Source organism: Pseudogymnoascus verrucosus (assembly GCF_001662655.1).
Source record: "Pseudogymnoascus verrucosus strain UAMH 10579 unplaced genomic scaffold scaffold_14, whole genome shotgun sequence".
Classification (NCBI taxonomy): domain Eukaryota; kingdom Fungi; phylum Ascomycota; class Leotiomycetes; order Thelebolales; family Thelebolaceae; genus Pseudogymnoascus; species Pseudogymnoascus verrucosus.
The window spans coordinates 496,638-522,958 of NW_017263665.1; the positions used below are offsets into that span (position 1 = coordinate 496,638).

General features: G+C 52.6%; 12 protein-coding genes across 12 annotated transcripts; 3 read left to right on the top strand and 9 right to left on the bottom strand.

Annotated features, from left to right (window-relative positions):
* Positions 1 to 452: 452 nt before the first annotated feature.
* On the bottom strand, positions 453 to 2,171 carry VE01_04045 (uncharacterized protein; the record flags this gene model as incomplete). The annotated part of the gene is made up of 2 exons (XM_018273522.1): positions 453 to 1,833; positions 1,888 to 2,171. 2 exons carry the CDS (start codon positions 2,169 to 2,171, stop codon positions 453 to 455), a joined length of 1,665 nt encoding a protein of 554 aa, XP_018131765.1.
* Positions 2,172 to 2,748: 577 nt separating this feature from the next.
* VE01_10771 (uncharacterized protein) lies at positions 2,749 to 3,910 on the bottom strand. Its single transcript, XM_059464223.1, has 2 exons — positions 3,689 to 3,910; positions 2,749 to 3,472 (listed from the first exon to the last, which is right to left on the bottom strand). Exon 2 carries the CDS (start codon positions 3,398 to 3,400, stop codon positions 3,020 to 3,022), a length of 381 nt encoding a protein of 126 aa, XP_059320206.1. The 5' UTR covers positions 3,401 to 3,472; positions 3,689 to 3,910; the 3' UTR covers positions 2,749 to 3,019.
* Positions 3,134 to 5,320, top strand: VE01_04046 (uncharacterized protein). Its single transcript, XM_018273523.2, has 2 exons — positions 3,134 to 4,076; positions 4,161 to 5,320. The coding sequence occupies exons 1-2, from the start codon at positions 3,967 to 3,969 to the stop codon at positions 5,263 to 5,265; spliced, it is 1,215 nt and encodes a 404-aa protein (XP_018131768.1). The 5' UTR covers positions 3,134 to 3,966; the 3' UTR covers positions 5,266 to 5,320.
* A 185-nt stretch (positions 5,321 to 5,505) lies between these two features.
* On the bottom strand, positions 5,506 to 6,618 carry VE01_04047 (uncharacterized protein). Its single transcript, XM_018273524.2, has 2 exons — positions 6,185 to 6,618; positions 5,506 to 6,122 (listed from the first exon to the last, which is right to left on the bottom strand). The coding sequence occupies exon 2, from the start codon at positions 6,111 to 6,113 to the stop codon at positions 5,583 to 5,585; it is 531 nt and encodes a 176-aa protein (XP_018131767.2). The 5' UTR covers positions 6,114 to 6,122; positions 6,185 to 6,618; the 3' UTR covers positions 5,506 to 5,582.
* On the bottom strand, positions 6,355 to 7,313 carry VE01_04048 (uncharacterized protein; the record flags this gene model as incomplete). Its single annotated transcript, XM_018273525.1, has 4 exons — positions 6,355 to 6,582; positions 6,764 to 6,872; positions 6,924 to 7,235; positions 7,282 to 7,313. The coding sequence occupies 4 exons, from the start codon at positions 7,311 to 7,313 to the stop codon at positions 6,355 to 6,357; spliced, it is 681 nt and encodes a 226-aa protein (XP_018131774.1).
* Positions 7,314 to 7,756: 443 nt separating this feature from the next.
* On the bottom strand, positions 7,757 to 8,896 carry VE01_04049 (uncharacterized protein; the record flags this gene model as incomplete). The annotated part of the gene is made up of 2 exons (XM_018273526.2): positions 7,757 to 8,766; positions 8,829 to 8,896. 2 exons carry the CDS (start codon positions 8,894 to 8,896, stop codon positions 7,824 to 7,826), a joined length of 1,011 nt encoding a protein of 336 aa, XP_018131773.1. The 3' UTR covers positions 7,757 to 7,823.
* A 243-nt stretch (positions 8,897 to 9,139) lies between these two features.
* VE01_04050 (uncharacterized protein) lies at positions 9,140 to 12,278 on the bottom strand (the record flags this gene model as incomplete). Its single annotated transcript, XM_018273527.1, has 4 exons — positions 9,140 to 9,276; positions 9,857 to 9,926; positions 9,987 to 11,506; positions 11,558 to 12,278. The coding sequence occupies 4 exons, from the start codon at positions 12,276 to 12,278 to the stop codon at positions 9,140 to 9,142; spliced, it is 2,448 nt and encodes an 815-aa protein (XP_018131673.1).
* An 897-nt stretch (positions 12,279 to 13,175) lies between these two features.
* On the top strand, positions 13,176 to 14,255 carry VE01_04051 (uncharacterized protein; the record flags this gene model as incomplete). The annotated part of the gene is made up of 3 exons (XM_018273528.1): positions 13,176 to 13,430; positions 13,561 to 14,090; positions 14,141 to 14,255. 3 exons carry the CDS (start codon positions 13,176 to 13,178, stop codon positions 14,253 to 14,255), a joined length of 900 nt encoding a protein of 299 aa, XP_018131674.1.
* SME1 (mRNA splicing protein sme1) lies at positions 14,205 to 15,825 on the bottom strand. Its single transcript, XM_018273529.2, has 5 exons — positions 15,444 to 15,825; positions 15,297 to 15,324; positions 14,985 to 15,047; positions 14,839 to 14,932; positions 14,205 to 14,784 (listed from the first exon to the last, which is right to left on the bottom strand). Exons 1-5 carry the CDS (start codon positions 15,497 to 15,499, stop codon positions 14,729 to 14,731), a joined length of 297 nt encoding a protein of 98 aa, XP_018131671.2. The 5' UTR covers positions 15,500 to 15,825; the 3' UTR covers positions 14,205 to 14,728.
* A 167-nt stretch (positions 15,826 to 15,992) lies between these two features.
* On the bottom strand, positions 15,993 to 17,938 carry VE01_04053 (uncharacterized protein). Its single transcript, XM_018273530.2, has 2 exons — positions 17,761 to 17,938; positions 15,993 to 17,682 (listed from the first exon to the last, which is right to left on the bottom strand). The coding sequence occupies exons 1-2, from the start codon at positions 17,909 to 17,911 to the stop codon at positions 16,199 to 16,201; spliced, it is 1,635 nt and encodes a 544-aa protein (XP_018131672.1). The 5' UTR covers positions 17,912 to 17,938; the 3' UTR covers positions 15,993 to 16,198.
* A 1,621-nt stretch (positions 17,939 to 19,559) lies between these two features.
* Positions 19,560 to 21,805, top strand: VE01_04054 (uncharacterized protein). The gene has a single exon (XM_018273531.2). It carries the CDS (start codon positions 19,881 to 19,883, stop codon positions 21,699 to 21,701), a length of 1,821 nt encoding a protein of 606 aa, XP_018131669.1. The 5' UTR covers positions 19,560 to 19,880; the 3' UTR covers positions 21,702 to 21,805.
* A 35-nt stretch (positions 21,806 to 21,840) lies between these two features.
* On the bottom strand, positions 21,841 to 26,184 carry VE01_04055 (uncharacterized protein). Its single transcript, XM_059463590.1, has 4 exons — positions 25,924 to 26,184; positions 23,871 to 25,845; positions 22,741 to 23,067; positions 21,841 to 22,691 (listed from the first exon to the last, which is right to left on the bottom strand). The coding sequence occupies exons 1-4, from the start codon at positions 26,050 to 26,052 to the stop codon at positions 22,036 to 22,038; spliced, it is 3,087 nt and encodes a 1,028-aa protein (XP_059319808.1). The 5' UTR covers positions 26,053 to 26,184; the 3' UTR covers positions 21,841 to 22,035.
* Positions 26,185 to 26,321: the final 137 nt, after the last annotated feature.

Here is a 26,321-nt window from a genome sequence, read left to right on the forward strand (position 1 = left end):
TATTGCGACGCTGAGCGGTGGTAACGGCAATGTGTGCGAAGTGAAGGAAATACTCCTCCCTTTTCGGCCCATTACAACTCATGACAGGGCCGAACAACCTGACATTCTCAACTGCCAAGCTGTGACAGCAGCAATTTGTGTGGGGGGAAGGAAATAACTTGATGACGAGGCCCCCATATCAACATCGTGTGAGTGGCCATGGCAATAATAAGCTTAGAGCAAGGCATGGCAGGGATATCTAATTACCCCTGGCACGGCCGAAGTAACGCAATTACTTCTGGGGAAATGGCAATATCCGATGCGCCATTGGGGCGAGAGATACCATCAGGCACAGTTGCATCTCTTCTAGATGCTGGGATTCACACGGCAAAACTCAAACAAGCTGTTTCTTGTCCTCATAATATCATTAATTTGAGGTACTATACGTGACTGTGATACTACTCCCCAGCCACTCAAACACCCTGCGCCCTCTCTGTATGCACCGCAGTTCCCCGACTCGCCTCCTCTTGCTGCATCTTCTCGGTCTCGACCGTCTGTTGCATCTCGGCCTCCTGTTGCCCCTTGGTACCAATCTGGTACCACTTGAGGGTGAAGAGACGATCCATGCTCTCGAGACTGCGTCCTGCCGTCTCCGGAATGAAGAACCACGCCCACAATCCACCAATGGCCGTGATGACAGTGAAGAACCAGAAGGTTCCTGCCGGTCCCATGCCGCCCAAACTGGGCTTCAACAGCATGTTGGGGACGGCACGGCTGTTCCCGTACTGGTTGACGAAGTGGAAGCACATGACCAGACTGGAGCTGATGGCACGGATGCGTAGAGGGTACATCTCCGCGTTGAGAAGGTATTGCATGGTGTTCCATCCCATCGCCCAGCCAAAGCCAGAAACGTAAATCATCACAATAGCGCCGACACTGGCATGCTTCTCCGAGTTGGAGTAATCTGTGGAATCCTTTTCCCCCGCGACAGTAAGGAAGATAGCCACGTACATCATTGACATGGCCTGGAGAAAGATTCCAATGGCAAGCGAGCGCTTGCGGCCAATAACATCAACGAGGAAAAACGCGCACATCAGCGCCGCCACCAATTTGACGACACCGAAGATCGCAGTTGCGAATAGCTTCTCGTTCTGGCCTGTCGTTCCTAATAAAGCGAAAAAATCAGGTGCATAGATTGTGATTGACTGAGCACCTGACCACTGAGAGAGGAGCTGTGAAAGGAGGCCGATGTGGATTCGATAGAGGTTGCTGGGCATCAAGAACATCTCCTTGATGAGGCCCTTCCATCCTAGGCCTAGGGTAGCTTCCTTTTCTTCGTTTAGCTGAGCCTGAATCTCAGCGATCTCAGAAACGACGACTGGGTGGTCGACGGGGAGATTGCGGACGCGAGCCAGGTTGACAATGGCTTGCTCGTCCTTGCCTCTCCTGACGAGATAGCGAGGAGACTCGTAGTTGAAGAAGGAGAGGATGAAGATGATACCGGCGAACATGATGTGGAGGGTGGTTGGGACAACCCAGCGCGTGTCCGTCTTGTCGGAAATGTGGATGGAGGATCCCCAGCTGGCAAAGTATGCCAACATGATACCGAGGTAGACGGATCCAGAGAAGGTTGTCGTGCAGAAACCGCGGACAGACTTGGGGGAGATCTCGGAGAGGTATACGGGGGCGACGACGGTGGTCTGGCCGATACCCAAGCCAGCAATGAAGCGGCCAGCGTAGACCTGGCCCAGGCTGCCGTTGTTGGTCAAGAAGATGACGATACCGATGATCCAGATGAGGCAGAGTTGACGCGTTGCCCAGAGGCGACCGATGCGATCACAGAGAACGAAAGCGCTATTTGCATCGATTAGATTTCGTATTATTGATGTTGGGAAAGAAGAGACTTACAGTCCAGCACCGGCGACACTGCCAATCTGCACCATGGCCGAGACGTTCGCCTTGATGTTGGCGTACTCCTCCTCGGTGATCTGATCGGGGTAACTAATCCCTATCTTGTGCCTGAAATGCTTCGAGCTGAGAGTGCCACTGATGAGACCTTCATCGACACCTCGGGCGGCTCCCATCAAACCGAAGGAGAAGACGGCGAGCCATAATCTCCAGTTCAGGACTTCCTTCGGGTCGTCTCCCCGGTTCAACTTGAAGATGTTGAATGGCTGTTTTCCGCCTGCCATTGTGAATGATGATGTGGAGGAAAGAGTACGATAGAGAGAAGGAAACCCCAGTAGCACTGAGAAGACAGTAGAAAGGCTGGGAGACCTACCTTTATAACGCTGATCTCATGATGGCTCGATGTTGCTGTCGGTCAAGTTCCGAGCATGAGACATGGGGAATATGGGGAATACGGGGAAACATCGGGGTGTGGAGGGAGCTTTCTCCAACAAAAACGCATAGTTCTGCGGGGTACTATGGTCGAGTACCCCACAAACTGTCCCCCGCAAGTGCCGAACGTGGAGACGATCCCTAAAATCGACTGATTAGGGAGATCGTGATCACCGGCGAGACGAGATATTAGCAAGCGGCGTGAGAAGGACCCGGACTCGCCCGATTGCCAAGAGGCTGATGGCGGCAGGGTGTTGGAAGTTTGGTGGCGGTTGGTGGATGCAAGTGGTCGAAAGTGGTGGTTGCTGTTGATTTCTGCGGTGTCATGACATGTCACGTAGTACCAGTGTGTAAGACCCGGTGAAGACCCAGAATAATCCCACGTATCTCCACCGCAAGACGTCCAGTATTCGCAATATCGGGAGTGCGCATCTGACGAGAAAACGAGAAACCTATATAGCCAAGACGTGGCGCAAAGCGGATCCACATCATCTCCAACGGCAATTCAGCGCTATGACAGCGTGGCGGCTTCGATATAGTGCGTTTACCGTGCGCGACGGTGCGCGATGGTGCGTCACGGTGCAGGGGAAGCTGTGAGGAAGCTGAGATACGGCGTCAGGATTGGATGAGGTTGGTGATGTTCGACTTGGATTGGCCGAGGTCGGGAGAGAGATTGACGGGGACGCCGCCGTTGGGTTTGTCAGTGTTTGGTCGAAGTGAGGGGATCCCTGGCATGTTTTGCTGGCTTTTCTGGTTTTGGCAGGCATCCCCCACCTTCAGTCAAGGGAAAGGTGAGATCGACATGGGCGTAAGAGCGGAATAGGTGTGGTGGGAGGAAGGGAGGCAATTGAATCGGGCCTACTAAGTAGACAGTACGCCCAGTAGCATCATCTTCATGCAGCAGTGGTGCATCGGTGGCGGCGGTAGTCGCGTGCATGCTAGCCGCGTCGGTGTCTAGAACATGCCTCCGAGGAGATAGAGTGGGGGAAATAGAAGAGATGGAGGAAATGGCGACAAATAGCGACAATAGCGGGAATCCTTTCGCCGATCTTGACAGAAAATATGCTGACACACTCCACATTGGCGCTGTCCACGTGAGATTTAGTGCTGTCTAGCAGTATATTTAGCAGTGTTTAGGAGTGTTTAGGGGTGTCTAGCAGTTGGTTAGCAGGTGTTTAGCAGGTGTTTAGCAGCGCATAGTCCAAGACTCTAATCCCCAAAACGTCTTATTAGGCACTTGGTAGTGTGACCTGGGCCTCAGTCGATGCTGCAATCTGGACTGGATTGGACTGGATTGGACTGGATTGGAAATATGTGCGATATATGTGGTGCATGCTAAGACTTGCCGTTTCTTGGCCTTTTCTCGTACCTTTTTTCTCATTTTCCTCCTTTCTTTCTTCCAAGACGCGGGAGGCTTTTGCGGCATGTAGCTTACTTGCGGTAGAAATTGCTTGAGGGTCGATGCCAATGCTCGGAACCTCACCGATGGCGCTGCGTGGCGGTGCGCTATTCCTAATCCAGTTCCCGTGTCTTGGCACGTGACTACATTGAAACAACCCGCCCGCCATCTTGAGTCTTCGTCTCGGCGATGTGCATATACTGTACACACGGAATAAAAGAAGTGACAATTTAAATCCTGCGCTGCAGATGGCCGATAACCCTGCCGAGCCCCCTTCCGGCTCCTCCCTTGATTCCGACCTCTTGGCCAGACTCAACGCCCTCCGTCCAACAACCGTCTCACTCGATCACTCATCGCGGTACAGTTTTATCACATTTCCTTACTCCCCCCTCCCCCCCACACACCCCCTAATCTCCCCCGGCTCGTTCTAATTATTCCGTAGACCCAACCTCTCCATCCCCGGTACCCTGCAGACCCCGGATACACTCCTTTCCGACCGTCTCCGCGCGCTCCGCAATGGTGGTGGCACTGGCGGCAGGAACACCGCTTCTGGGTCGCACCTTCCCCCATCAGACCAACACTTAACCTTCGGCGTTCTGTCCGACGCTAGCGCACAGACGGCATCGGCCATCTCCAGTCTCGACTCGCCGATTGTGGAAATCGATGACAGAGCTGATATCAAGCTGGCGCGCGATGCTCTGGATTTTGCACGGGAAGGATCACATGATGTTCCCATGAGCAAGTCTCATGGGCGGCCGCCACGGGAGGCTTCGAAGGTGCCATTTCCGGAAGATGTGATTAGACGGCTGCGCGAAGAAGCTGCGGACAGCCTATCGGACTCAGATAAACTGCTCAAGTCGGAAGGCAAACACAAAATCCCGAAGAATGCGGGGTCGTCCCGAGACTCAGATGCAGGGGGCTCACCAGATGGCGAGTCAGACCCAGAGAAATCTGATGACGAAGACGAAGACGAGGACAGGGACCTAGAAGCAGAAGCACAGGAAGCAGAGGAGATCCTTGCACGCCTCCTCGATGAAGCACACCTCGAAAAAAGAGACGAAGCAGCCAACCAACCACAATCACAACCACAATCATCACCACCACCCCCCCAGTCCACAAACCCACCACCCCCAGACCCAACACCCACCACCGACCCGCTCACCCTCCCCTCAACCCCCTCCACCCTCCTCTCTCCCCCGGATCCTCCCGACCCCGAAACCCTCGCCTTCACCAATTCCATCACAGCCCGCATGGCCGCACTCCAAACCCCCACCACCACAGACGCCCTAGGCATGCCCTCCGCCCCATCCACCGCCCCTGTCTCCTCTCCCCGCGGGGGCTCCTCAAAACCTGCACCGGAACCCGCTACTGCATGCGTGATATGCTATGACAACGCTACTGTGCTATGTCGCGGCTGCGAGGACAATTTTGGGGATGCGGAGGAGGCGCTGTATTGTGCGAGATGCTGGAAGGAGGGGCATCTGGGGCCGGATGCGGGGGTGGAGGAGAGGACGCATGAGTGGATTAAGTTTAAGAGGCCTACATGAGGGTGGGTATTGCCATGGTTGAAGTGATATCAGGGGGCGGGTGGGTTTGTCTCGCGGGGGAATACGGGAAGGGAGATATGAAGGTTACTCGGTGACGGGATGTGGGGGAATCTCTGTCTGGAGATTCTTTAATTAGAATACCTGACTTATACGTATAGATCGTCGGGGCCCGAACTTGTTAGGTAACCCGATACAAGAAGTTGAATAATATCATCTCTATCATGCCTATTGATTTATAAACCCCAATGGTATACTTTGAGACGACAGTACGTGTTATCATTATGGATTTCTAAAATCCCAACCGCATTATTGTTTACTCAATTACCAGTCTCCCCCTCTCCATCCCAAATATACTCTTCCAAAATAACATCGTCCGTCCCCATCGTCGCCTTTATATCTTCAATAATCCAATCCATAGGCGTGACATACGTCATCTCAGCTCTATAAAGCTCGCTCTTCGCACTACTCCTATGCACCATCCCAACAATCTTCCCGCCAAAATCTATCACAGCTGCCCCAGAGTCACCCTTGGATGAGAAATATTCTACACGTGGCAGCTTAAACACACACCATTCCGTCCTTATCAAGTCTAGTTGTCCTGGGAGCACATGGCGACAGTCGGAACGAAGCTCATTGAGAGTCCCACAGGTCCATCCTGTCGATCTCCTGTGCTTGATAACGCCCAGAGTGCGGTTCTTTTCGTGGTCGATTGAGCCGGTAAATTGAACGATCCCTTCCTTTGTCGTTACAGGGAGAACCTCGGAGGCTGCATCCATGGTGCATATATAAGAAAGACGCCTTTTGTGGGAGCCTATGAGACGTCGGTCGTCCCGGAATTCGACGTCCATCCACGGGAACTGTGCGGGGGAATAAGCCTCTAACTGGCAATTGTGGTAAGTTCTGGGCTGTCGTCACTTACTACATTGCGTGGCGGGTCTCAGAACCTATCTTCAAATAGTTTGAAGAGTATCCAGACCCGAACACAGCCGTGAGCAGGATTATTTAGGCTTCCCGGTACAGTGTGCACACTTCCAAACGGCATGAAAGGTTTAAAGCTGTCCAAATGCGCCTTTTTATCTTTTAGTTCATCTAGCCACTCGCGATTCGCTTGGACGCGGTTCCTCCTAGCTTGTCGAATAGCAGGAATCGATCCCATTTTAGCATTCCTTTCTTCGACAATGAAGTCGTCCAGCCAACTTTGACGACATGATATTCGTTCTGTAAGATATTCGTCTTCTTTTTCAACATCCGCTCTTGCCCGTTGAAGAACCATAGCTCCGTCAACGGCAATTGTCGAGTGATTGGAGACTGGTGCGTCTGTCAATGTTTTTAGTTTGGGCATTCTTAGAAAATATACGTATGTATACCTACCTGGCGTAGTTAAATCCATGGGAAGAAGAACGTCCTTGCAGGTCAGGCCCTACATCTCGCCTTGGATCTTCAAGTAAAGACATAAAGTTCCGGCTCCAATACATGCGTTGCCAATGCTGCATCCTACCTTTGGTGTCTGCTTAAACTCAAGTGGGATAACTCTGTCCACGTCGTAAGTGAGTTGGGGAAATAGCATGCCCGTCTTTGCTTCGGCTTGGACATCCAAGAAGCCGTTTCTAGAATATAGACTTTAGAAAAGTGATAATCTAAGGAAGTATCAAACTTACTCAACCATTATGTTCCGGATCCGATCAACCGCCGCTTGAACGATGTTTTCTTCGGCATTCTCTTCTTTAATAGTCACTAAGACAACAGGTGGATTATCTTCATTATCTGCAAAGCCGAGCCGAACTATACCGATTGTCTGCCATGGAGCTGAAGCCAGTGCCTCACGCACCTTTGGGCGAAGGTGCTTATTGTAGGCGGCTAGAATCGGGTGACTCCCAATCGCTGAAATAACCTTGTCTTCTGGTATTATGGGACCGTTTGGGAACCAGAATTTAAAATTGTGGTCTTCATATCGGTAGAGCTCTGTGGAGCTTCGTGCTATAAGTACTGGATCACTTTCTCCACCCCCCGAAATACCAATATTTCTTTGCGTGGGCTGAGGTGGACATGGTAACCAACGATATGGAATATGAGAATGAGAATTTCTGATATTCGGCGTCGAAGGCCGGAAATTTAGTTCCGAAAAGTGTTGTTCATTTAGAGTAGTAAAGAGCAGGAGCTGCGAAACCATGTAGTCTATTTATGTAGGAACTTCAAAGCTACATTAGTTGTTAATATAGGGCCATTTTACGTACGCTTGTCATGCTATATTGTTTTAAAGCTTAAGTAAACTAAACATTAAAATTTTAAGGGTCTAAAATAATGTTGTCGAAGAATTAGAAAAGTGCACCTTGAAACATTAATAATACACATAAATAAAAGATAATATTATAAATACCATCATGCACGTCCCGTACGAAAGAAGCCGAAAGTACAGGGGGAACATAAGACACCCATCGAATAAATCCGGCGAATATTCTCCGAAATATGAAATTTGAAATTACTAAAAAAATGTTTATCATATGTTCATATCTCCTGGTACAACCCTAGGCTATATACACCGTCTGACTCACCATAATCTACAACTTCCCTTTCGCCTCCCCCATCAATCTCTTCATTTCCACCGCATCCCTGACCTCTACATCGCGCGGCCCCTCTTTGGAGAATCTTACCTGCACAACATGCCCGCTCTCTCCTCTTCGCCCACTCCCTTTCAGCTCTGGCCCAGGGTGGTCGAGGTTCAGCACTGCCCTACCCTCAAACATGCCCAATGGCACGGGGCTCATAACCTTATCAGCCCACGGCACCCCGTTCGCACCACTCCCCTTCAGGAACTCCTTGACCTTCTCTCTCTGTACTCGTAGCTCCATCGCCCCTCCCTTGCCCTCCTCGAAAAACTTGCCCAGCAGCCACATGAGATAGAACTGTGGCGGGAACATAATAATCTCGTTCCGCCGCGCCTGCTCCAACCACGTCGCACAGCTCTGGAACACAGCAGCCGTGTGTTCTAGCCCCCCATCGCTCGTCGGCGTAGGAATCATCGCGTCACCCCCAATCGGGATTTTGGCATCCTGCCCCGCCCCCGACAGAGGCCAGAAATACACATACATCTGTGTCGTAAAGCGCCGCGGAACCGACGTTGGCGTTATCCACCGCGTAAACGGCAGCAGCGCATCCGCGTCCACAACCCCACCCATCTTCTTCACCCACTCGCTGAACTTCTCTTCCCCGCTGTGAATAGCCCGTCGCGCGCGCTCTCGTTCCGCGTCGGGAACCTCGAGCATGCCCCCGCCATCGCGGTGTCGCGCCAGGAGGATCCCAGATTCCTCGAAGCACTCGCGGATGGCGCCGAGGCGGTAGACGGGGCTGTCGACGTGGCGCTCGGGAGAGCTCGGGGCTGGGATGGGACCGTCTTGGGAGGAGAGGTTTCCACCGGGGAAGACGTGGGCGGAGGCGAAAGAGGAAGATGTCTTGACGCGGTGGAGGAGGAGGATCTTGTTTTCGGGCGAGATAAGGAGGATGCTGTTGCGTCAATTGTTAGCTAGGATTACGACTAAGCGATAGGGAGAGAGAGGTCGGCGTACCTGGAGCTCGGGCGAGGCTCCGGACTTGGCGGCTTCGCCTTGTGAGTTCGTGGTTGTGGAGGAGGCATGGTTGTGATTGTCCGCTTCCCTGTCTTGAGTTCTATTTCTCGGCTTCTCAGCTCTCGATTCTGTAATGGTGTGAATGCCAAATGTGCCAGCTGTCTCCGTGTAGGTTCTGTGCGCCGAAAAGCCAATCCCGAGAAATGATCGAGTTTCGTAGCTGTGTTGGTGAAGGTTGAAAGAGATCGGAGGCCAGGGGGCATTGCCACTATTGTATGTCCCTGGAAGAATGTCGAGAGCAGCCGACCTCCCTACTTGCCAAGGGATACATGGTGTTTAACAGCTGGAGTTTTGAGGATTCGGATGGCTGGCGGTGGTCGGCGGTGGGGTGAAGTGGAGCGCTTTCTCGGGACAGTGTCGGCATTAGCGCTGTCGTTGCGGGGAATATCTGGGGAATGAGCTGGGGCCGAGGTACGATCGGGGGTTGTGCCGCCTCTCCAAAATATGATAATGCACAGACAGCACTATACGAAAATAAATGATGAATTATGAATGAGGAGGAAACGTCACGAAGTGTGTATGTTGAAAGGCTCTAGTGTAATGATTACAGTTTAAATAATTATCAAGCCTGTATTTGATTTATAGTTGCTGTAAGTCGTAAACACCCAAAGCGGAAATGGGGCACGCAGGCTTCCAAGGTGGTCATAACCCCCCAAGTGACTGCAATGCACGACCCTTCCCCCGCGACTTGGGCGGCATGAGTACTAGAATAAAGTCCGCTCGCTTTGAAATCAATGAACAAAAAGCAAAACGCTAGCTAAAAAGACCGATGCCAAACTCCCAACCAAACCATCCACTTCAACCACCACCACAGCCACCGCAGCCACCACCACACCCTCCACCTCCACCCCCCCCATCTCCTCCTCCTCCTCCTCCATCACCACCACCACCACTGCCACATGCACCGCCAGAACCGCATCCTCCACCACAACTTCCTCCACCACCGCACCCTCCGCCGCTGCACGTACCAGACGCACATGCGCCGTAGACACCCACCCCCATTGGCATATAGTATAGGCCATACGGGTACATGAAGGGCTGTAAATCCGAGTTAGCAAAATCCTGGGAATCAGAGTCTAAAAATCCAGGAATACATACCGTCATGTACATCATCCCGTAAGGGTATGGCGAGGCATAAGCCATCCCGTAGTGGTTAGCAACAAACTGCTCCTTAGGTGGCACAGGTCTGCCTCGTTTGATGGCGCGCTTGCATGCCTTTGCATAGGCCTCGTCCAGCTGCTTCTTCCGCGCTGCAGCAAGCCTTTCTGCCACTCTCTTGTTCATCGGATCGCCATTCACCACGGGCACGGCATTGTGCGCGCTGATGTGCGCGCTGTTGCTGGGCGGGCAGAACTGCGCTGCGCCGCTATTGTAGAACTCATCCGAGATCTTGTCATGCTTCGAGGTCTTCTTGAAGATGCTGCTGGCTGAGCTCACATGCTTGGCGCGAATAGCTTCACAGTACCAGCAAGTGCATTCGGAATAGACTGTGCCATAGGTCCTCTCATACTCCTTGGACGTCCATTCGAAGCCTTCGCTGAGCTTTTCCTCGTCAATCTTATCATCGTGGTCGATGAAGCGATCGATTGTCATTCGGATGGAAAAATTGTAGTATTCTCTGGGGCTAAGCTGGTGCGTGTGCCAGGCAAGGTCGACATCCAAGGTTGGAACGGCCGTTTGTTTGGGGTTGGATGCCATAATGCGGAAGAAGCGTTCGTATTTGATCAGGAGACGCTCCATCGTAGAGAGAGCGGTTGGGCTATGCAGCCAGTCGATCTTGTGCATCTTGTCCACGAAGGAGCCCTGGCGAATTACAGCTGAGGTGAGCTCCATAGAGAAGAGTGAGTGATTAGTCCAATATCTTGACATCATGTGTCTCACGGCCAGACGTTCGTCAGGGTACATTTTCCCACTAGTTTTATACCCATTGATCTTTGCAATGATAGTCTTATCCCCTATAGACTGCTCAATCAGGGTGCGAACGTAGATTAAGTTGCCAGTCCTGCAGAATTTGCTGCCATAGTCCTCTTTATTGAGGTCAAGAACCTGTGTTCTCAAATGTTCTTTAATGAGTCGATTTGGAAATGACTGTGGGCCATAGGTTGCCTCATGAAGGCGCACATTGAGTGGCGTCCCGCCTTTCCCCGGAACAATAGTGCCGCCCATTGGGTAATCGGATCGCAATAGATCCTCGGCATCCCGTTTAAATTTGGTGACTCTGAGAATATCGTGGGTGATGTTCAAGTTACATACGGGGCAAGTTGCTAGAAGATCTCCCTCTGCATAGCCATGGCCCACATACTTCATGTCCCAATTGTGGCGGGCTGATTCCTCCATGGAGGCCGTCGTCCATGGGATGGATTGCAAAGTCGAGCAACGCGGACACTTCAAGGACTTCACGGAGGACTCGTCTAAATTGCTCCACGGCCGACTTGTCGAAGAGATCCATTTGGCTTTTGCAGCATCAGTGACTTCGTAGTAAAAACTGTCATTGATAGAGTCATTGACGGCTTTCCATGGCATTCCGGCGTACCACGTGTCTCTGAGTCCGAACCGCATGCAGTCTTCCAGATAGTTGCGCGGGTTGAGCATGAAAGAATGCCAAACCATGAGGACATCTGTACATAGTCAGCGACAGTTGCTCAGTGGAACCAGGAAGTGGATATTACCTAGAGGAGGAAGCATATCGCGAGTCCATATCCATTTGATACGCTTCCAGTCTTTTCTAGGGTCGCTGGGATGCTTATTAAATGCAGGCTCGTCAACAAACTTAACCCACAATGCAGCGGTAAGATCGGACACGCGTAGCCTGGAAACCCCCAGTGATGGGCCTAGACTGTTGCAGAATGCTTTATCCATAGGAGTGAGAACTTGGGTCCACCACGACTCGAACCGATCGGCGGCTCGTGCCACGTATAGAGCCCATCTCTTTTCCCTAATCTGAGCCAAGGCCTCGAGTCTCTTGATCGTAGCCGGTTGGTCTCCAGCAACGGATTCGTCTGTACCCGGAGCCCGACCATCGTAAAGGCCAAAGGCCCCGTCGGTATATGCGATCTCGTCTTTAAGCGCATAGAATGCCTCGAGAAGCTTGAGGTGCCCCAGAGTCTCTTCCGGAGTAGGGAAGCCATTATCGCTTTCCTTGATCATCAGATTTGAGAAGGCCCATGCAATGTCAGGTTGGGCACCGGCAGCAGCATTCCCATTCTCGGCGGCCGCGTTCATCATCTCCGCCTCGGTGAGGTTGGTAGGGTTGCCATTAGTGGGGGTATATGTTGGAGGCGCCTGGGCAACAGAGCCTGGGCGCACGCCGTTGGCCTGGCCATTCTGTACATTGGTGGCAGCTGCTTGGCCGTTTGCTACGGTCTGGGAGTTGCGTTTGAGAATTGCCATGTTGGAGAGTGGTCGCTTTAGGTACGCCAAGGGCGAGAACAAGCACGACCTTCTTGTCTTTGGGATGACTTGTACGGGCGACAACGAGGCAGGGACCAGCAGATAAATACTTTCGCTGTTGGATGTGTTGGCAGCGGAAGTGATAGGCCGACCGTGGCTGCTCCAGCTCAGCTCAGCCTCACAAATAAAGTAATTGATAAATGGAGGGGGGTCGGAACAAGTCAGCCTACAGCCTCGTGCCGGCGCTTATGGGCAATCTGCGATGGAGCACAAGCGGCAACCACGTTTCAATACGATATGATGAGAAAGTTCGGGGTTAAGGGCGCCTTGGGGCTTGTTTTGAGCATTCAACGTACTCAAGCTTTGTCTTGGCCTGTAGGTTGATAATAGGTCCACTCTATGGGTCTTGGGGCTCCTTGAGTTGCATGGTAGGGGGGGGTGTATTGGGTGTTCTTAGGAGGTAATCTTGATGATCTCGGGGATCCTTACCGCGAAGTCTTGGGGATCTTGGTATTCTTGCTATCCGCGGTGTGATGGAGACAAGTGGACAAGGCAGACAGATCTCCAGGGAAGTTTATCCACCAGATGCACTGATGCACACCGAACGAAGGAAGTAGCGTTGGTGGCGTCATGCCAGTCCCGACACAGCGATCTTAAACGAAATGTCGGGGAGGCGCAGCCACCGTGTATAAATATCATAATCACGTGAATGTTTGCATCTCGCCCCTTCTCATATTTGATTCTCACTTCAGTTATTCACAGTCGCTCTCAACGCTACAATAGGTGTACTACGGCAAGGTGTGATGTTCGCTATCTATACCAGATGAACAAGCTTCCAAGGTGAGCAAGCTTTTAAAGTGAGCAGAACAACAAAGAAAACATTACACTCCGCCCATAATGACAACCTACGCGGTATACAATGTCGAAGATGAGATTGCAGCTTTCTTCACAAAGACATCCGTGGCCCGTCAAACATGCGATGATCGAGCAAGAGACCTCGCCGGCGGTACTGTCACACCTATCAAGATACAGGGCTTCTGTAGCTACTCTGTCTACGCTGGACCCAACCTGGAATATGTCCTCCAGTTTCGGCCTAAGTCACTTGAGCATGCTGGCGAAGCAGCTGTATGGGGCCCTAGCTCCAGCAGTTTCGTTTGTAGGCCAGCTAGGAGACGATAATGTTGCTGGAAAGGAGCCGCTTTATATCTATTTGGCGAACCGCGTATGAGTCGTCACTCAATTAGAGTTCAATCTAACGCATGCCTGCCCCGACAACTCGCAGGAAACTTTCGCGTGGCGCAAGACCTTGATGGGCGATATGGCGCTGTATACTATTCCTATCCTCAACCCTCTCTTCATAAATTATACTAAGTGCTATAGCTTCTTTGCGCTGGCATGGAAATCCCCTCAGTTGATGGCCGTGTCCCAGCGCAACCGCTTGAGACAGACGTACACTACTGAACTGCAGCTCTTGCTTACTGCGTTGCCTGTTCGCTTCCATACCATCATCCAGAGCTGTATAGACTCAGTAGATAAAATTCTGTCTTTACCGATGGTTCTGCTCCACAAAGATTTCTGTGACTGCAACATCATGGTAGACGAGACAACCTGCCACCTCGTCGGCGTCATCGACTGGGCCGAAGCGAAGATAGGCCCCTTTGGATTAAATCTCTTTGCTCTCGAAAGTCTATCAGGGAAACTCCACCTGCAAAACGGCTGGAGTCGATACGAGATTATGACAGCTTGCAAGACACGTTCTGGAACACGTTCAAGAAGGAGGTGGGAGGCGTTACAAAAGAAGACCTTCGGACCGTCAGCCTCGCGAGGACCACAGGATTGCTTCTGACACATGGGTTTACCAGTCGTCTTGCGAATGGTCCAGACCATGTCCCGATTGGCGACGATGAACGGGGACGCTATAATATGCTCTCGCTGGATGCGTTTCTCATTAATCTAGAGACGAGATTTGAGGTTTAAGTTAGTAGACGAGGAGCAAAAGTAATACCCCTACGTAAAAACCGTGAAACGACTGTAAATTCTCATTTCCAATGGAGTTCGTACTTTGAGAGCCCCATTTGGACCTACAAAGTAGAGTAGTTCACCCACCAAAATAATCACCGCATAATTCAGAAGTCCCCGAAGCCTATTATCACTGGCATTTATATATTCGAATTTGATCCTCTACTCACAGGAGTAGCATAAGATCCACCACAACATGCAAAACATGTAGCAGAACGAACACTCAAGCATCGTCTCAGATACCCGACCAAGCTCGTTTTTAGACCATTCACCATCGGCATATATGCGTCATAACGCCCCTGGGCATCCATCCATCCATCCCAAACAAGCTTTTCAAAGGCCTCATCACCCCTCGGCGCCAAACCCATCTGCCCATCCCGTCCGCCACAGCCAAATAGACGCGGTATACATCTCCAAGCGACTCAACCCCTTCAACCTGACAAGCTCTGGATCAACGACACGTTGTCGCCCTTCAACAAGATCCTGCCTGCAGAATAGTCAGCATCATCCATTTGTAGCGTCACACCCCGGGGAACCATACCTAGCGGCCTCCTCGTCTCCGTCTCGTTCGTCTTTGTGACCTGCCCGACCTCGATCGCGTCGTCGATAACGAGGTTCATGAACTCATCGAATCCCTGTCTCTGTCAGCAATCGCACATAGCTTAGGGTGGTGTGTCAAAGACTAACCCTGATCTTTCCCTCGATGCGGATGGCAATTTGCTCGTACAGCCAGATGGAAACTGTGGAGTTCTGCAGATGTCAGTATGAGCACATCTATAATGCGTAGAGGGTATTCGTTGATGCTGCCGCGTGTGGCCTAGAGATGTGTAGCTTTGGACCAACGGTACGTTATTTTGAGGATTGGCGCATCTGTCCACCCCTCCAACAGAAGTGTGACCGAACAACACCTCCCCCCAATCCATCCGCATAGACAGCATCCCACGATCCAAAGCCACACCCAAGCCATTACGCCCCGAAACTTATGAGCTCTGTACTCACCGTCTGCAACAGCTTGAAAATCATATTGCTACACCACTCGTCAGCACAAGCCCCTCAATCAGAAAACAGCATGCGCGCCCGCGCCCACGACGCACTCTTCCAAGCCATCGCAGCTGCGAATAATGACAGGGCAGGAGTAGAACATACATAGGCGGCAACAAAACCCTGCGCCCACCACCACCACCTCCACCGCGTCCCGTCATCTTCACTGGTATATTATTTCTTTCCTTCTTCCGTGTAGAAACAATATCTCGCGCAGAGTATAAATGCGCGCGTTGATCTGTCGAGACGAGAGCGACACGAGGGTTGTTGAGGTTCGTGGGGTCGGTAGGTACGTGGGGGATAGATGAGGTGGGAGGGATCAGAGCTCCAGATGCGTGTGGTGGACTGAAGTTGCGTTTGAAGCTCGGACGATGCGGCCGCGTTTGGGTGAAAATACGGAGAAACGTTGTTGCGGGATCGGGGAGGGAAGACCGAATATATCAGATCCACCCCTCCACCCCTCCACCCTTCTAACCTCCGCCTTCCCCCTCTTGGCTCAAGTTAAGGGAAAGCTTTTTACTCTAATGCGCCTGTCATATGGGTACTGTGTATGTATATATGCTGAGCTAAATTGAACAACGCACATGGGGGTTTGATCTACTTTTGTGTACCAAATACAAAACGCGCCTTATATCCTATTTGAGAAAGGTTTATGGAAGCCGGGTGGCTTCTAGAGCAGGAACACACGTGACTCTACACATATGAGACTTGTAGTTCTCAGGGCGCAGTGCGACAGGATTGACAAAGGCCAAATTGGCTTAATAAATAGCATACTGGTCTATAAACTTGGATAAATATATGAACCTCCCATTCGTTCCACATTCCACATTCCACATCTCTCATCTCCTTCTAAACCACGTCTAGGCAAGCCAGAACCACGCCCGCTGGAGGAAGTTCTTCGGTATGCGCCTGATCTCTAGTTCGGCAAGCTCATCCATCTCCTTCTTGCCAGTGATGATGTCGATCTCCGGGATGGGGATGGCGAAGGGCGTGCGGAACCAGATCTTGTGTCCGACGTACAGCACCAGGAAGATGGGAAGCGTGATGTACGCGGCGAGGAAGTCGGAGACGTTGAACTTGCCAGGCCAGAAGATCTGGAAGCCGTTGGTGATGGTCAGGAGCGAGACGATGAAGAGCACAACGTATGTCGCGTAGGGTTGGAATGGCGTGCGGTAAGGGAGGGTGTGCAGCAGGCCGTGGTACTCGAACGCGGCGCGGAAGCGCAGGTACGTGATCATGACGACGATCCAGGCGATGAAGCCAGAGATTGTGCTGATGTTGACGAACCAGTTGAACACCGTGGTGCCCGTGTTGGACACGTTGAGGTATGCCAGCAGCGAGAACATCCATGTGAAGAGCACCGCGACGTATGGGACACCGTGCTTGTTGGTGCGGTTGAAGAACTTGGGTGCCTGGCCGGTCAGGGACATGGAATACAACACACGCGACCCGGAGTACAGGAAGGAGTTACCCGCCGACCAGGCGGATGTCAGGATGGCAGCGTTGATGGCGTGGTTGAGGCCCTTGATGCCAGCCGCTTGGATGCCAATGACGAAGGGACTCGCGGCCGCGTTACCGGCACCGCCTAGACGCTTGTCGTCGGAGCTCACGATAATACCGATGATGAGGGATGCGAAGCCGTAGAAGATCGCGAGACGCCACACGAAGCGCTTGGCGGCCTTGGGGATGTTGCGGCGCGGGTCGACGGTCTCACCCGCGGCGATGGCGATCAATTCAGGGGAGGTGATGAAGGCGAATCCGGCCTTGACGAAGGCGTGCCAGTAGGCCAGAAACTTGCCCGTTTCATTGGGCGACATGTATTGTTTGAAGGCTCCCGGATTCTTCCAGTATCTAAACCCGAGTCGGTCGTGATTGGGCCCGCCGCCGAAGAAGAGGACGATGCCGAGTATGATGAGACCGAGGATGGTGATGAGCTTGATACTGGCGAACCAGAACTCGGCTTCTCCGAAGAAGGAGACGGCGATCACGTTGAGCAGCAGGATGATGAAGAGGACCATGGTGATCCAGACGGCGACGTTGACGGGGGCATTCCAGTAGTCGAGTACGATTGCAGCAGCGCTAGCCTCGGCGGCGACCAACATGGCATATGCGTACCAGTAGTTCCAGCCAGCGGCAAACGACAGACTGGGGTCTACGAAACGGTCTACGAAGTAGGGAACGGAGATACCCTTCATGGGCAGGTAGGTGACCATCTCAGCGAGGTTGTTCATGACACACCAGACGACACCCATCATGGAGAGGTAGGCCATGAAGAGGGGCGCGGGGCCAGTGTCGGCGAGAATACCACCTGAGCCCACGAAGAGACCGGTTCCAATGGCACCACCTGTGGGATGTTAGTGTTTGCTCAGGTGAGAAGTGAGAAGGGGAATTGGGGCGCAAGGAGAGACGGAGAATGGCATACCCAAAGCCAGAAATTGAATGTGACGACTCTTGAGGCCGCGCTCGAGCTGATTCTGGCCATGAGTGAGATTGTATTCGGGATTGGTAGTGAGAACGGTGCCCAGCTCCGTCTCCTCAGCGCTGGGGCCATCTTCTTCGCGCTTGAAGTCCATCACGTCGCGTGTGAGGAAGTTGGAGAAGGAAGAGAAGAGGGGAAGAAGTTCAAGCTGGAGAAGAATCGATTATTACTCTGGGAGCAAGGCTCGCGAGTTGATTAGTTGTTACACCGATCATCATGGGCTAAGCTGTAAACGGGTCGTGATCAACAGTGATGCAACTATACAGCGGACTAACGTAGGAGAAGGAGGGTAGAGGAGGGTATCCTAGAGACGAGGCGGGGGGGTATAACTGGGGACTACAGGACTATACTAAAGGCGGCAAGGTGAGTCCCTGCTTTCAGTAGAGACTTAGCAGGGACTGAGTGTGGGGTTGGGGTTGGGGTTGAGGGGATTGTCTCGTCTGTTACCTGTCGTCTTACGGGTGTGTGCTGTGCTGTACATCATTACTCGCCGCATAAAAGGCCGTACAGTAGAGGATATCACCGGATGGGGAGGCACAGAGGAGGGGTGTGGGGTGGGGGGGAGGCGGAAAACGGTGGGATTGCCGACTCGCCGCCCTGCTCGCCGGACCCCACAATGAACCGCCATCGTCACTGTGCATGCGACAGCCGTGATGAGTGTGGTGAGGTGTGGTCAGCGGCGGCGAGGGTTGTCATGATGGTCACGGGGCTGGCGTTGTGTTTGGGTGTGTTTGGGTGTATGTGATTGGTCGAGTGCAGGTTTCCGTTTAGTTCGTGTTGCATTCGGTCAGCCCGCCGCGGTGACTAGTGCCAAGAGAGACTAGCGCAGCCTAGCAGCACTTAACAGAAGTAGACCGGCTACCTGCGGCGTGGAGGTGGAGACGGGGGAGAGGAAGAACAAGGGTATAATGGAGACAATAAGTGGAGACAATAGTGGAGACAAAATTGGAAGCGACGATGGGGGGATGGGAGGTTCGACAGAGGTTCGCCGGCCGTGGCGCAGATATAACTATACCCTATATGGCAGGTGAGGGGTACACTAAGATGCTAATAAGCTAGCGTTGATTTTAGTGGCGTTGTCGTTTTCTTGGAGAGAGCAACAGCACAGCAAACGAACCTCGGATTTTCTGCATCTGCAAACCATCAGGCAATAAGGCTCACATTCAGGCAACGACAACAGAATTATGTAACAATCGACCCTCGATAGCAGTGCAGAATGTAGCAGTTCGAACCGAACCGAGTACTACACCGAGTCCTTCACCGGCATGGAGTTTCCCCATCTCCGCGGTCATCATTCTAATCTCTTATCACCGTCCTTGTCACGTTGCTATCTCTAAAATCCACAAGTCACGCCCATCCCCCCCACCGCCTTCCCCGCCAGAGAGGCGTTGACGGACAATCACTGGTCTATCCATGGCCAAAAGTCAAAAGAGACCTCACCAGCATTCTCATAGTGTGCTCATAGATAGCGAGTTTACCGCAAATAATACATATTCTTCATATTGTTTCATGCCCAGAGGAGTTGAGTAGTAGAGAGAGGGGTAGAGCGTGGGATTTTAAGTAGCTGATCGTCCAAGCATCTCTCCTAGGTTCGAAAGATGTAGAGACATAGCTTGTGCAATTTTAGGGAAGCCTTGAGGGGCAAGCTACTTAAACAAAATGAGAGGGGCAGGGCGATAAGATATAGATATATATTATAGCTTCATCACGTAGGCTTTCCAGTTGGATTTATGTGCATAGTCGTTCAAGGAACCCATCACGTGACCACTTGATGAATTCCACCAAAACCAACACATCACATGACTACCAGATCCCCACACCGCCTTCACAGATCACATGATGCATCACATGACAATCACCCATGACGCGCGTAACGCGGAATATTCTCCGCGCGACTATTTCTCCTTGACCCCTGGCTGCGATACACGAGTCTCCCACGCGACCGAGCCGCGATGGTTTGAGTTGAGTGTCGCGTGTCACTAGAGCCGCTGCTCATCTCTTCCCCCTTCGATACGACTGATACGACCACCCACCGCCGCGCCCGGCGAGCTCCTCTCTTTCCCATGTTCCTCCTCTTCCTGCTTCGCAATGTTCTCTTTTTTCTCCTTGTCCCTTTCTCTCTAGTCTCCACGACCTATCTCTACTACTACCCCCTATTCCACGGCTGCGGCTTTCCCACCCCAGGGTCCTCGATCTTCAACAATGGCTTCGTGAGAACTGTTCTCTCGCACACCCCCCTCAGCCCTGTTGTCCCCGCGACCTCTCCCTTCCGTCTTCTCGCGGTCGGTGATCCGCAGCTCGAAGGCTCCAGCTCCCTCGACCCAACCGCCACCTCCCTGACAAACCTCCACGTTTTCTTCGGCACCTTTAACTCCTCCGAATCCCTTCTCCAGCGCACCCGCACTGCTCTCCACGCCAACATCGACTTCTGGCTCGACGACCTGCCTCGCCTCGCCCGCTACGGCATCAAGCGCCTCGACCTCTGGGGGAACGACTTATACCTCGCGCACGTCTACCGCACAGTGCGCTGGTGGTCGCGCCCGACGCACGTCACTGTCCTCGGCGATCTTCTCGGCAGCCAATGGATCGATGACGAAGAGTTCGAATGGCGTAGCGGCCGCTTCTGGGACCGCGTCTTCCCGGATCATGAGAAGATTAGCGACGACCTCATACATACTACGATGCCCCCGATCGCCGTAGCCGATGGCGGCCAGGAACCCCGCAAGCAGCCATTCCATATCATCGGCGAGGACGCGCAGGCGTGGTCCACTCGCCTGATGAACGTTGCTGGGAACCATGACATCGGTTACGGAGGGGACCTGACACTCGAGCGAGCCTCCCGGTTTGAGCATGCATTCGGCCGGCTGAACTATGCCCTCGAATTCCGTCTTCCTTCCGACCCTGAATCTCAGCAGCAGGCCCCGACCCTGCGCGTAGTGGTTCTCAACAACATGAATCTCGATACTCCTGTCTACGCGCCAACGCTGCAAACAGACACCTACAACTTCATAAACAATGTGGTCGGGTCCTCCTACCCAGTCGAGCAGAGTGGTGTTTTCACCGTCCTCCTCACGCACATCCCTCTTCATAAAGTACACGGTGTCTGCAGTGACGGACCGCTCTTCGACTTCCACGAATCCGCCGAGGACGGCTCATTCCCCCACGGCATCAGAGAGCAGAACCACCTCTCTGACGCCGCCTCGCGGGGCATCCTCGAGAGCATATTCGGCAAGTCGTCTAGCCCCATCCAGCCAGGTGGAGGGAGGGGACGCAAGGGCATCGTCCTCACGGGTCACGACCACGAGGGTTGCGACGTATACCACTTCATCAACCAGACGTCCCCCGATCCTAAATGGGAGGCTCAGCGGTGGCCCGCCGCGCAGGCACAGGGAATCCCGACCGACCCGTCACTCCCGGGCCTTCGGGAAGTCACAGTGCGCAGTGTCATGGGCGATTTCTCAGGCAACCTCGGGTTGATGAGTCTCTGGCTTGATGAGGCCGGGGAGTGGCAGAGCGGGTTCGCGAATTGCAGGGCTGTGAGGGCATGGGTGTGGTGGGTTGTGCATGTGGCTGACTGCATCGCGCTTGCAGTGGCGGCGGTGTGGGGTGCCGTGGAGTTTTATGCTAGCAGTGCGGGTTCGAACGGTTCGAACGGTTCGAAAAGGAGAGTGAATCGTGTCGCGAGGGCTGGCATCAGGGCTGCGAGTATGCGAAGCAGGAGCGCTGATCGAAGTGACATGGGGAATAGCAGCGGGAGTGATACCTCGACACTGTCGTCCGGGCAGAAGAAGAGCCTGCGCCGGAAGAGGAGCAAGCAGTCTATGAGGGATGACTTGGGTGCGGGGAAACGCCAGCTGTCGGATGTGTTGGAGGTGCCAGAGTAATGAGGGGGTGTATGTATGTGTATTATAGATGTATTTAGGGGATGTGGCATAGGTGTGGAGAGCATAATTAGCATAGCGTTGTAGCGATGATGATAACGAATGGATTAGAATTTTTGTTACTGGTATGACAACGATGCAGTGATTGAGAAATGTTTCTATTACGATCAGTTTTCTTGACCGAAACTAAGAGATTGCGCTTAATCGAGGAAACGCGTATATACAGCCCCAGTGCCATTCTAACTAGAGGAGCCAAAGTATTCAAACAGTATAATGCCCCAAAATGAGCGCCTTGATTTAGTCCAACATTACGCGCCAATGCCTATACCCACCATTACTACACGTCGGAAGATTCCCCTCCCTTTTCAATTTCCATCGCCTCCTTCAGCCCTCCAACCGGCCGCCTTGCTCTCTTCCCAAGTACAATAGTACTATCCGGGCTGGCGAGTGCCTGGTAGCGCTCGTATTCCGAGTTAAACTTCCGACTGAGGGCGTCCATCTCCGGTCCTAGGTTGTCATTATATTCCATGGCAAACTGCCGATCGAGCGCGTCCATCTCCGGTTCTTCTTCCTCCCACCTCTGCCCTGTGTCCTCCCTCTGCTCTGTGTCCTCCGCCTGGCTCTCATCGTCCGTATCCCGCAACGCAAGGCTCTGCGACGCACGTAGAGCCGCTGGTCGGCGACCCCGTGGAGGCAGTGGTGACCCGGTCGCGGATGGCGACGTTAGCGCTAGGAATTGCTCATACTCTGACACCTTGCGTCCGGTGGTGTATGGCGGCTTTCCGAGTGGTGGTGGTCGCGGTTTCTCAACGGCCCCACCATGCGTCTGACGGCGTTTGCTATCTTTGGGCGCTTTGGCAGGTGGTGTGTCCGCATTTTTCTTGGGTTTCGAACCGGAAGATGAGGGGAGGGCTGCTTCAGCGGCGCGCTTAGCAGCGTTGTTGGCCTTCTTGCGTGCCATTACGGCTTCCATTTCGCCGCTTGCCCAGCGAGCTGATAGTGTTAGTTGAGGGGTTTAGAGAGATTATGGACTAGGACATACCTTTTGTGATTGCCTTCATCTTCTCAGACTTTGCGGCGCGCGCAGCTTCTTTAGCTTTCGCTGCAGCAATGGCATCTGGATCCGTAGGTGCAGTGTGGGTTGGAGTTTCCCCGTGGTGAGTGCTGGCAGCTGAGTATTCAACCTCGACGTTGGCGCGGCCGCCTCTTTTGTTTTTAAGCGTTGAAGAGCGCTGAGGAGACGCATCAGGTGTTTCATATGCGATAAATGGTGCACCCTGAGGCAAAATATTTCGGTTCATGGATTCATGCGGTGTGTGCATTCTGTGATCCATGTGGTATGTGGAGGATGGAGTTTCGTCAAGTTCAACTTTAATAGCATCAGTATTTGTTCTTTTTCTACGCCGTGTTTGGCTCATATTGTGATAAACAGTATAGAAAAGTGGTTGGTTTAGTAACCTTGGTATTTGTTTGGAGGATGTCTGTTCCTCTTCGGTCTTCCCGACGATCCAGACCCGGATTCTTTCTCCGTGGGCTCGCCTGCTGATGCAGCTGGAGTTGTGAAAGAGCCGTTGTCACGAGACGACGCACCGCTGACCGAAGTCTGTGGGATCTCTGGAGCAATGGATTTATCAGCTTTGCCTGGTTTTGGCATGTCGCAAAGAGGGACTGCTTTGGCATTTGGCACCGCTGGAGCCACTGGACTCTTCTTGGCTCGACGGACAGGATGATTTTGATCAAGATCAAGATCTTGCTTGATCGAGGCCACTGGACCTCTCTGTGCACGAGCTTCGCGTCCATCCAATGTCTTACGCTCAGCGTCGAAAGATTCCTGGCCACGATTGATGAAAATTGACCGGACTGGCTTCTTTGCGCCGATGGTCACTGGACCTGCTTCTCCATGACTTGGAACATCAGTTGCTTTGGGGGCTGTGGCAAGCTCCTTCGCTGGGGGAGCAGCAGCAACATGTGTAATTGTTTGAATGTTTGCGGTTTCCTTTCGGCGTCGGCTCCTTGTAGCGCGACCTTCTTTGGTGGTAGCAATACCCAAAGTCTCCGCACCACTTGGGGCGTTTTGAGACTCGGAGCTCGCCATTTCATTACCGGAAGCCGACATTGGTTTGAGAGAAGGATCGTGATTTTGACTGTTATGATGAGATTCAGTCTTAATACCTTTTTTGCCTTTGCCGGCGACGTGCCTGGCTGTGGGTTTCTGTGCTTGTTGAGATGGTGGTGACCAGTGGTGGACGTGACCGAGTCCTTCGTATTGATTGTTATGGAAAGTGTGGACTGCTCCTTGGGTATGCATGCTTGCATCAGCAGGTGCTTTCTTTACCTTGCGACCGGAGCTCGGCTTGGCCCCGTAAAAATCGCTTGCAGCATATGCTTCAGTTCCAGCAGGAGGGCCTTGTGCTGCCATGTTTTCGTCTGCATCCTTCTTACGTCGCTTCGCAGCCGCATTCTCCGATGCCTGAGCACTCTCACCCTGGTCTGTTCGCATATCGCCAGCAGGCTGGTCATCGGCGGACACCTTGCGCTTCTTGGGAGCAAGTTTCGGCTCCGAACGATCGTCAGGGCTGCCCGTCGCTTGTCCATCTTGTGAAGCCTTCATGGCCGCCAATTCCGATTTCTTGTACCGACCGATCTTTGGCGGCTCCAATCCAAGAGCCTCTGCCTCTCTCTTCTTGGCCCAACGCCTCTCCATGTTGATGGTAGCGGCTGACTTCTCCTTCTTAATAGTGCCATCAGGCAGCGTCGTATACACGGGTTCTTTCTTGCTCTTCTTGGCATACTTCCTTGGGTATGGCTTGGGCCTGTCGCCATCGACTTTGGTATTTGTTAGCTGACCATCGTCACCTTCGTTGTCATCCTGGCTAGTGGCTCTCGTAGAAGATTTGCGCTGCTGCTGTAGCTCGGCCTTGCGTTTGGCCCAACCCATCTTAGCACCTTCGCTGCGCTTGATTGACTTTTCTTTTGCAATAGCATCTGCATCGGCAGCGCTTGAATTGACCGAGACATCCACCGGAACGGTCTTTGCTTTCTTCGCCTTTTTGGCTGACTCGAAATCAGACGTGTCGAGTCTTCGTCTCTTCGTGCCGTATTCCCTTTCTGGGATCTCTTCATCGCTGCTCCAATCCGTCGAAGGGCCAGTGGAAACCGCTGGCGATGAGCCGCGTCTTGATTCGGCATCGCCGACATTGTCGACCCATTTTTCGGTAGAGACCATTGTCTCGCCGGCGGTTGGGTCAGCTTCTATCTCTTGTAGGCGTGTCTTTGCATTCTTGCGTGGGGGCCGGCCACGTGGTGCGGGTGGAGGGGTAGAAGCTCGCGATTCAGAAGCCACACGGGTTGAAGGTCTCTTCTCGCGTTTTCCGCGTCCTCCTTCGATCATAAGGGCTTCATTGACCAGGTTCAAGGGCGCGTTTTCCTCACCAGACTCTTCAGCTGCCTCGCCGGGTACAACCTTTTGGGCAGGAGCGCGAGCCCGAAGATCTCGTTGGTTCTGGCCAAGTCGTCTGGGCCTCTGGCTGATTGGATCCTGGCGGCCAATGTCTTTGGTGCCTTCTTTCACAATGTATCCGTAAACTGATGCTTCTAGTCGATCTTGCATGAGCTGGAAATCATCGGTGTAGAACCATTTTTCCGGGTCGTCATTTCGCACTGGAAGAGCTCTTGGGTTGATGACCTTCTGGGCAGGCTTTGCGACCTCCTTGGGGACACCTCTTCCTCTACCGCGCTCCCTTTCAAGCTCCTCTTCAATGGAGATCATATTAGGGAGACGATACGCCTTGACACATTTCTCAAGCTCGAGCCACTCATCTTGATACTCAACCAGTGCCTTCTGGGCATTGAGAATACGGCGATAGTGCTCGTCAAGTGGGAGATTTTCAGGATCAGCCAAGTTGTCTCCGAACACTTCGACGTCAGTAATTTTAGCCAAGCGAAACTCCGGGAGAGGCTCTTCATCTTCATCGAGCTCTCTACGCTCAGGATAAATTTCCACCTCAGTGAGAGAATAAGCCGGTGGGAGACGCGAGTCTTCACCGCTCACAGATACTGGAGGGCTGCTCAGCTGGCTGGCAGCAGATTCATCATCACTTTCAGCCAAGCCTGGGCGGACACATGATTCAACATGATCGCGGTATTGCTATTCGTGTCAGTACGTTCAGGAACAAACAAACACGTGACTGGGCCAGTAGTTGAAAGAAAGTGATTAAATGCATACCTGAAGGTCTGCAGCATCATAGCCAGCGTGGCAATTTGGGCAGGTCATTGAAGCCTGAGCCTCAGGGACAGTGGCGTCCATGCTGTAATTTCCCCGTGAGCCGTGATGAGACGCGAGAAAGAGCGACATGGAAACGATGTCGACAGGCTATAGACCTATATACAAGAACATTTAAAGTGTAGAATAGAGTGGTTGAAGGATGGTGAGTCTGTATATGAACAGATGAAAGCAGGTTGAAGCAGTTGAATTGACAACTTTTAGTATCATTTCACCTGTTCGGGTAATCTGGCTGGGTCAGCCTCCCTCCTTAAAACCCAAAATCGCTTACAGCCAATCAGCGATTTTCATTTTCTATTTATTTCCTCGCTTAGGAGCCAGTTGTACCATTGCATACAACT

Bases quoted from the DNA above. Each gene is read 5' to 3' on its own strand.
- VE01_04053 (XM_018273530.2), bottom strand. From the start codon at position 17,911: ATGGACTTCAAGCGCGAAGAAGATGGCCCCAGCGCTGAGGAGACGGAG. The intron at 17,683-17,760 runs GTATGCCATTCT...AACATCCCACAG, and splicing joins CATTCAATTTCTGGCTTTGG to GTGGTGCCATTGGAACCGGT.
- VE01_04047 (XM_018273524.2), bottom strand. From the start codon at position 6,113: ATGGACGTCGAATTCCGGGACGACCGACGTCTCATAGGCTCCCACAAA.
- VE01_04054 (XM_018273531.2), top strand. From the start codon at position 19,881: ATGTTCCTCCTCTTCCTGCTTCGCAATGTTCTCTTTTTTCTCCTTGTC.
- SME1 (XM_018273529.2), bottom strand. From the start codon at position 15,499: ATGACGGGACGCGGTGGAGGTGGTGGTGGTGGGCGCAGGGTTTTGTTG. The intron at 15,325-15,443 runs GTATGTTCTACT...CGAGTGGTGTAG, and splicing joins AGGGTTTTGTTGCCGCCTAT to CAATATGATTTTCAAGCTGT. The intron at 14,933-14,984 runs GTTAGTCTTTGA...TGACAGAGACAG, and splicing joins GCATCGAGGGAAAGATCAGG to GGATTCGATGAGTTCATGAA.
- VE01_04046 (XM_018273523.2), top strand. From the start codon at position 3,967: ATGGCCGATAACCCTGCCGAGCCCCCTTCCGGCTCCTCCCTTGATTCC. The intron at 4,077-4,160 runs GTACAGTTTTAT...ATTATTCCGTAG, and splicing joins TCACTCGATCACTCATCGCG to ACCCAACCTCTCCATCCCCG.
- VE01_10771 (XM_059464223.1), bottom strand. From the start codon at position 3,400: ATGTGGAGTGTGTCAGCATATTTTCTGTCAAGATCGGCGAAAGGATTC.
- VE01_04055 (XM_059463590.1), bottom strand. From the start codon at position 26,052: ATGTCGCTCTTTCTCGCGTCTCATCACGGCTCACGGGGAAATTACAGC. The intron at 23,068-23,870 runs GTATTAAGACTG...ATGCTATTAAAG, and splicing joins CGCCGGCAAAGGCAAAAAAG to TTGAACTTGACGAAACTCCA. The intron at 22,692-22,740 runs GTATGTCCTAGT...TAACACTATCAG, and splicing joins GATGAAGGCAATCACAAAAG to CTCGCTGGGCAAGCGGCGAA.